Source organism: Tamandua tetradactyla, chromosome 9 (assembly GCF_023851605.1).
Source record: "Tamandua tetradactyla isolate mTamTet1 chromosome 9, mTamTet1.pri, whole genome shotgun sequence".
NCBI classification, from domain to species: Eukaryota; Metazoa; Chordata; class Mammalia; order Pilosa; family Myrmecophagidae; genus Tamandua; species Tamandua tetradactyla.
Window position 1 is genome coordinate 20,833,995 of NC_135335.1, and position 8,226 is coordinate 20,842,220.

Below are 8,226 nucleotides of genomic sequence, written 5' to 3' on the forward strand. Positions count from 1 at the left end.
CCATGAAAACAGGTTCTTTTGTGAATGTTCATGGGTCAATATGGTCTTGCTAAAGAAAGGAGAGGGCATAAAATGAAGGAGGAACAGGGATGATGCCAGAATTTAGTGACTGCATCATATATACAAGTCATTTTACAGACTACTCATAATCATCACCTCCACTCTGTGAGGTTTCATCACTTCTGAGTTACAGGTAAAGGGGAACAATGCCTTGCCTCAAATGACAGTAGACTCATGACTTGAAATCAGAACTATATGACTCCAAAGCCAAGAAACTGTAAGGTCCTTCCCAGCCTTAGATGTATAATTTTCATTCTAAATTGTCTCCCAAGAAAAAGGCAATGCTAGATTGTTTCTAGATGAGGCTAAATGCAGTAACTTTCTCTTGAGTAGAGAGTAATGGTATCTCCCTATCACTTAAGTTTTAGTTTCAGGAAGCACCAATCTACCTCTCCAGATTTAGCTTCTACCAGTAGCCTTCTTACAACATCTTCTCCATTGGACTGCTCTCCATTCAGTAAAGTCCATGCCCCTTTATGATTCTGAAGCTTTGCACATATGATTCACTTTGCCTTGACTGCCTTCTTCTCTGTCTCTACAAAAAAGTTTCTCCTCACCCTTCAGCATACAGGTTAAATATTGTTTCTTTGTGTGGTCTTCACTAACTTATTTTAGAAAGTTGTTCCTGATTTTTTTTTTTTGGCTCCAAAGACATTTTATTAATAGAGTTTTTCACCATAGTGTTATTGTGAGGTTTTGAAGACTGAGATCATGTACTACTAATCTGTGTATATCTAATGCCTATCACTATGCTGGGAATATGGCATGTAATCACTATATGCCTGATGAATAAAGGAAAGAGTGAATAAATAGATGAATATAGCATTTCTACTACTGGGAGTTGGGGGTATCAAAGTGTTGTGCTCAGAAGATACAGGTCTTAAACAGTCTCCTTTTTCTCCTACTCTCAGCATCTCTAGTTCCTGAATTTTTTCTCATCCTAGCAGTTCTTAATTTCTCCTTTTAGCCTTTTGACTTCCTTCTCAATCATCATCTCACTCTCTAACTTACTCATAAATTTGTATTATAGGTCATCAAGAAATAGGAAAGATGTAATTATTGCTATATGTTCACAAATAGCTTGAAAATCCCATTAACTTTTTGGTGTATTTTACTGGTGTATTTTATTCATTTATTCAGTCATTCAGAAATCTATCAATGACATAACCTAGTAGTTAAGTGCTTAGGTTTTAAGGGGCAGTAATTATATATTAGTATTACTTCGTTCATCTCAGATGAATCAAAACTTTCCAAAAGAATATAACTAAGAAAAAAATTCAGAAAAGAAAGCACCAATTGCTAAGCATGTAAGTAGTGGCAAAACAAGATAACTTGAGTACAGACTCAGATTTACTCACCTTAAAGAGCTCACCAGAATACTCTATACCAACATAGATGAAGGCCCCTCACTCTCATATCTTTGTGTAATTTCTCTTTTGTTCCTTTCTCAGATCTCTTCTGCATAAAGGCATTAACTACAGTAACCATGTCCTCATATTTCGCAGGGACGGTGAATTCTCAATAGACTGGTAGGAGGGTAGAGTGCAGTGTTTGCCTTTCTGGGAGAAAGCTGCTTTGGAACAGAGAAGTCCCCAGTGTTCCTTCATCCACAGGGATAATCAGAGATTTACTTTTCCATTGCAACTCATTCTATTGTTGGATAATTTTCATTGTTAAAAAGCCCTTCCATATGCTGAGATCTTTTCCTATGATACTTTCAGTTAGGCTCTAGGCCAAACTCTCTCTGTCTTTTCTCCCTTCCAAACTAGCTCACCTTTTTGGCTTCTCTATCCTGTGATGGATATCACCATTCATCTAGTTGCCTTAGCTAGATGTCCATAAGTCATTGTAGACTTCTTCATCCTGCTTACTCATCTACTCATTCACCCCATCTTGTAAATTTTTTCCTAAATAACCTTCATACCTTCTACCTCTTCTCCATTCCTGTTGTCAATGCTTTGTCAGGCACCTGGACTAGTTTGCATTTGCAATTGCATTCCTGTAATTCCTGGTCTTCCTTCTTTTCAATCAATGGCCCTTAAATTCATTCTTCCCTCTTCATGGCCCACTTTTATCTGTTAGCACTTTAACTCCCTTTTTTTCTTTTTACCTATTTTTCCACCTATTTTTAAAAATATTTTTTATTGTGAAATATAACATATAAACAAAAGTCCAATAAATTTCAAAGTGCATTGTAACAAGCAGTTATAGAACAGAGTTCAAAGTTTGGTATGGATTACAGTCCCAAAATTTCAGGTTTTTCCTTCTAGCTGCTCCAAGACACTGGAGATGAAAAGAAATATCAATACAATGATATGATATTGATTGATAATAAATCCTATCTTCTCTGTTATAATTCATCCTTCTCCTTTGATCCTTCTCCCAATCTTTAGGGGTATTTGGGCTATGCCCATTCTAACTTTTTCATGATAAAGGCGTGCCAGCAATATGGGATAGGGGGAGGGACTATTTGATATTCTTAGAGAGGCTGGCCCCACTGGGTTTCAGAACTTATCTGGTCTAAGAACCATTCTGGAGGCTGTAGGTTTCTGGAAAGTAATCTTAGTACTAGAATCTCAGATAGAGCCCTGGGTGTTTTTTTAGGGTTAACAGAAACAGTGTTGTTTGGGGTTTGGCAAACCATGGCAATTAGCAACAACTAGCTGAAAGTTTCCTAAAAGTAGCTTCCAGAATAGCCTCTCAAAGCTATTTGAACACTTTTAGCCATTGATACTCTATTTTATTATATTTATTTTCCCCATTTTGGTCAGAATTCTCTCCACCTATTTTGAAATGTGAACCCTTGTTCAGAAACAGATTATTCAGGGAATTTTGACAAGCCAAAAAGTTGCAATTATTATTGATTATGATTTTCCTTTCACCAGTTGTTGAGAAATCTTGGATGAGTTTTGCTGTAATAATGAGGGTGAAGAGGGGTGTTGAGCTAGAGAAGCAGCATTGTATATAGTGGAAAAAAGAAGACATACAGTTAGAGTAAAAAGCAACTCCTTAGCTCAGCACTCAAGGTCCTTTCAAACTTTTTCCTCTCTCCCCTCCCCCTTCTCTTGATCCTCTATCTATTCCTACACCTTCTCTTGTCATCATCACAACCTAGATAGTAACTGACATTAATTGAGCATGTACTATTTGCCAGTGTTGTTCTAAGCACAAGAAGTGTGTAAGCTGGGAAACCCAGTCTGGCCGCATGCTTACTCATGACGTTAATCATATCTGTACTCCACATCTGTATATATCTACCACCATCTCCCTCATGCTACCCCAGTCTGCCTCTATTGGCTCTACTCATCCCAACCCACTTGGGATATTGGAGTTGCACATAAGTCTAATCTCTTCCATATGATCATATGATAGTCTTCCAAATAGTTGAAATGGGTTCTGCTCTACTTCCTCTAAATTTTTGGCGTCTCTTCCCCATCACGTTGACCTATGATTCTCATGGGAGAGAACATCAGTTTCTTAGTATCCTCCCAAGAATATGATGTCTGAAGCTAAGAAGAGGGTTGACAAGCACACAGAATAATGAAAGTCCTGCTTTCTTTGTTCTGGATATGCTGTCTCTATATATGCATGACAAGACACACTTATTTCTTTTGTGGACCATAGAATTCACTGTGCCTTTTATAAAATTGTAGCTAGCTATTTATTCCTATGCATTTTCCTGTCATCAGAATGCTTTATTACCATCAGCTCAATGATTTCTACATAGTCTATCACACAGACATACTATAATCTATATAATCAGTTCTTATCGTTGGCCTTATTGTTTCTGACTTTTCCTGGCTGAGCTCTTCCAGATAAGGAGACCTGGGTCTAGATTATAGTTATTAGCACTCTATCATTAGTTTTGCATCCTATAGTTTGCAAACAGGAAGGCAAGTCACATATTAAGTGTACAATGGCAGACACTATGTCTCACTCATGTTTTATGGATTTATTTTTCTTAGTAAAGTTCTTCGAGGGAAAATTAAAACCTATCTTGGAAGATCTAAGTAATAAAATCCAAGAACTGCCTTTTGTTGAATGTTTCTTCTTTGCCAAACACCGTATGGAGCACTTTATATATTTTATCTCCTCTGACTTTCATCACAACACTGAGATCTTCATATTATTATCCCAGTTTTCTTGATTAGAGAGCTGAGGCTCTGAGGGCTTAAGCAACATCCTCATGACATTCTTTATAAGTAATGGAGTCCGGATGCAAACCAGGATTGTCTCGTTCCCAAATGTGTGCTATTAACCATTAGAGTGGGTCCCCAGCAAGGGTTCTGGAACATCTGACTACATGAATGAACGAATTCACAACCCTTTGATACCGATTGCGTAGATATTATCCACATATTAGAAAGAGGATTGAGGCCTGGAGAACGGCTCCTGTATAAATAAGGAAAGGTCATACCCTCCAGGCAGATGCAATTATGGGTCCTAGGCTCGTCACAGATTGCATTTCTGTCCACACTTGCTTCTCAGGCACACGCTGCAATCAGCTCTGAAGTTGTTCAGTGAACATTTTACTTCAGACGCTCTGACTTTATGACCTATGCTCCCCCACTAGAAAGCAGGAGACGTCTCCACTCATACCCTTTGTTCCTAATCAAATGACACCCAATAAAACAGGATTTCTAAGCACTTGGTGAATGGAAGGTAAGCATCGTATCTGAGGCGACAAGTTACTGGATATATGAATGATGATAGCAAAATGTAATGGACCTTTATTGTATGGCTTTGTACTAAACATGTTACCAGTATTAACTGTACTTAGCTTTCACCATAAACCAGTGAGATGGATGATGCTTTTAACATATATGAAACTGAGGCTCTGAGCACTTCCGTAACCTTCCCACATTCACATTCCTGCTTCTGAAGCTCACACTTTCAGGACTTAGAGCAGTCCTGGGGTATCGTGGTAGTCAGAATTTTCCCCTCCTATATCTCTTGAGCCATTCTCTGAACATTTTCGGGTCTGTTTCCTGAAAGTCTAAGGTACATGGCTGACTGTGCTCTGGATTGTCTTTCTTCAGATATATGAGTCCTAAGGTGGCAGAGTTATTTTCCGCTAGGGTTCTAACTGTTTCTATTTTATTAATAAATTTGTCTTTGTTATTTTTTTAAATTACTTCCAGGAGATAAAATTCATCTGCAAGTCACAGACTTATTGTCTGGGCTGTCTCAAGCTGAACGAGACTACAAGGAATTATTTGAGTTGGTTGAAGGTCCTTATGCTAGTAAACAGATCCTCTGAGCAAATTCTGTGAATTTTATTAGAAAAGTGACGCCCGCATTTCCTCTGAGTTTGGGGGTAGGGCCGATGGATCCATAGAAACCGGCAGTATTTTTTCATTATACTTTTGTCATTCTTTCTTCTGTTATTCTCACCCCAATTTTGTCCTCTCTGCTTTTCCCACCCTCAGCTCCCTGGATTCCTACACAGTGTGGATCCTCCTGCAATTGCTACAAGCTTGGAGTTATTTACCTAAGGAAAGCCCAGACATTGTTTAAAGAAAAAGTCACATCTGACAGAAGCGGTCAGATACAGCATGGGGTACATTCAGAAATGCATGTATCAGAATGTAGAATCAAGATAGGCAGATGGTTAAAGAAAGAGAATGCAGTCAGTAAAGGGGGATGAAAAACTGAGGAAAAAGATGTTCAAAGCACCAAGAGACAAAATCTTGCCTACTTTACAAATTTGCCAGGCGCTTGTAAATCCCATTATGATTGGGCAGTGCCACTTGCAAATTGGTGCTTAGTGAAGTGATGTTTTCAGTCCTATGCTTTGAGATCAGCTGGAGACATTATATTCTAAGCTATAAAAACTATGGGAACAGCAAAGTAAAAAAGCTAAAGTTTAAATTTCAGTTCCATCACACATTAATTTTCTTTAATTTTTTACTTTGCTTAGACTAGCTGACTGCTCTGACCTTCTGTTTCTTCATCTGCACAATAGGAAAAACAAAATTCCAAACTGAATTGAAAATAACTTCGTTTTAAAACATTTTAAAGCGATTCCCTAAATGCACTTAAGGGTTTAGGAGACCTCCCTATCTAATATTAAGTGGAAACATTATATTTTAAAGGATCCAGATAAAAAGGGCTTTATTGCCAAGCCAACCTAATTTCAGAATTTGGCGCTATTACTTGCTGGCATGTTGTTTACAACTTTGAACACCAATGTTTTCATCTGTATTGGGGGATAATATCCACTTTTCTCATAGTGAGGTTTAAATGAGATATTGCATTTGAATGTATCTATGGTATTCTAATATTCTAGGTACACAAAACACATTATACCTTTTCCCCCTTAGCTGTCTCAATGTGGGGTGGATGCTGAAGGAGAAGAGGTGAAGAAAAAAAGAAAGACTGAAAGTTAGGAAAGATATGAGGTTCTGAATCCCAGATCTGCTGCTGGGTGACCTTGAGTCAGTCACTTAACCTCTCTGATTTTAGTTTCTTCTTTCATGAGAAGAGGGTTGTATGACATGTATCACCTTGACAGGACTAAGTAAACCAGCTTGCAAAAGAGTTTTTGCAAACCCTAAAAGCATATAAAATTTAAAGTTTTCATTATTACTTTTAGCAAAATTTTGATGCCCATTGATTAATTCCTTTCTTTTTCTGAAACACTCCAATTATAAGAACCTGAGAAATTTCTACTTAGCTATAGACTTTTTCCCCCTGATTTTAATCACCTGTTTGTAACTTTCTTCTTGCAAGACAGTGATCCTGCTTGAAACACAAGCAAAAATGAAACAAAAGATAGAATACACAAACATGGTATGCACTGTCCATATCTGAGCTCATTCCCAAACTGGTTCAGATAATAGTTAGACCTCGGGGCTTACTTTGCTTCCCAGTTCTTGCTGTATAGGAATCCTGAAAAATTGGTTTGGGAGGAGATGAAAGATTGTGGTGCCCAGACATGTATGAGAATGACTTTTGGCAGAGAGACAAACTATCAGCAACCCAGCAGTTGCAAGGGAGGGCAGAGTTTTGGAGTATCTTACCGTGGCATCTTCCCCAGCATAGTGATTCAGCACCCGGTGCCCACCTGGATGTCTTCTGGCCCAGCTGGTGACATTGTAGACCTTGCGATTAATCACCAGCCACTGGTCCATCTCCTTGTTGTGTCTTTGGATCTCTTCCCAGGTGTACATGTTGAGGCATTTCCCAGGTACGTGGGACTTTCCATTTGCCTCCTGCTTTACTTTAGTTTCCCCATTTGTTACTGGTCTCCCATTTGTGTGCTGTTTCTTTCCTAGGTCCTGCTGACTTTTCTCTATAAGGCTACTGTGGATATCATATTTTTCTTCAAACGTCATCTTCATTGAATGCCTGGGACTTCTGATGGATGCCTGAAATATCCAATCTTCTCCTCTGATTGGACCTAAAGAACCCCTTTTCTTCTTTTTCATTCCATTATAGCACGATACCTATTCAAAAAACAAACACTTTCTTGTAGCTTAGTTGTCCTTCACAAAGCTGAAAGTAAATGCCTTCCCTGGCTCTTGCTTCTCTCTCAAATCTTTTTTGCCTCTTGTCTCTCCTCACATTTCCTCTCCATGCAGCCTGGCCTCTTAGCAGCAACCTCCTTCATCATTAAATGTCCCTTGGTTAGGAGCTGAGGCCAATTGCCACCCAGCTAGATTTGCTGCCTGCCTGCATGGAGGAGGGGCTAAGCTTTGATCAGCTTGATTCTTATGCACTGCATCTTTCTGGGTTGGGTTCACTAGCTTTCTGAGGTACCTGTGAATGGAAACATTTAGATCTGTTGATTCAACAAGTGAGCAAAAGCTTTTGAAATCTCCAGTGAATCATAATTGTGTGTTTAGCTTACAAATGATCTTGTTGGCAGTTGCTGTTTCTTTCTAGGGCTTTGCAATTATTATCATTATTTTTTAATGTTTGGGTCTCATTTTACCAAAATAGTAAATCCATTCAAACTAGCTTTTTTCTTTTTTCAATTCCCTACTAAATATGTCTAAATCTGTTAGCATGCCGAAACATAATAGCAATTGATGTTTGCTAGAATCCACTATGCTTTACAAGTCCCTCATCATGGGCTTTACCTCATTTAATCCTTGCATCAATTTTCTGAGGGATGTGCTATTAGTGTCCAATCTTCCAGGTGAGAAAAGAAGCTTGAAGACC

General features: G+C 38.5%; 1 protein-coding gene across 1 annotated transcript in view; it reads right to left on the reverse strand.

Annotated features, from left to right (window-relative positions):
- LOC143646840 (fatty acid desaturase 2-like protein FADS2B) overlaps positions 1-7,803 on the reverse strand; it is a 34,169-nt gene extending 26,366 nt beyond the window's left edge. Inside the window, exon 1 of the mRNA XM_077116241.1 lies at positions 7,083-7,803. Within this exon, the coding sequence (XP_076972356.1) occupies positions 7,083-7,490 (408 nt within the window). The 5' untranslated portion in view covers positions 7,491-7,803. The remainder of the gene's footprint in view (positions 1-7,082) is intronic.
- Between the last annotated feature and the right edge of the window lie 423 nt (positions 7,804-8,226).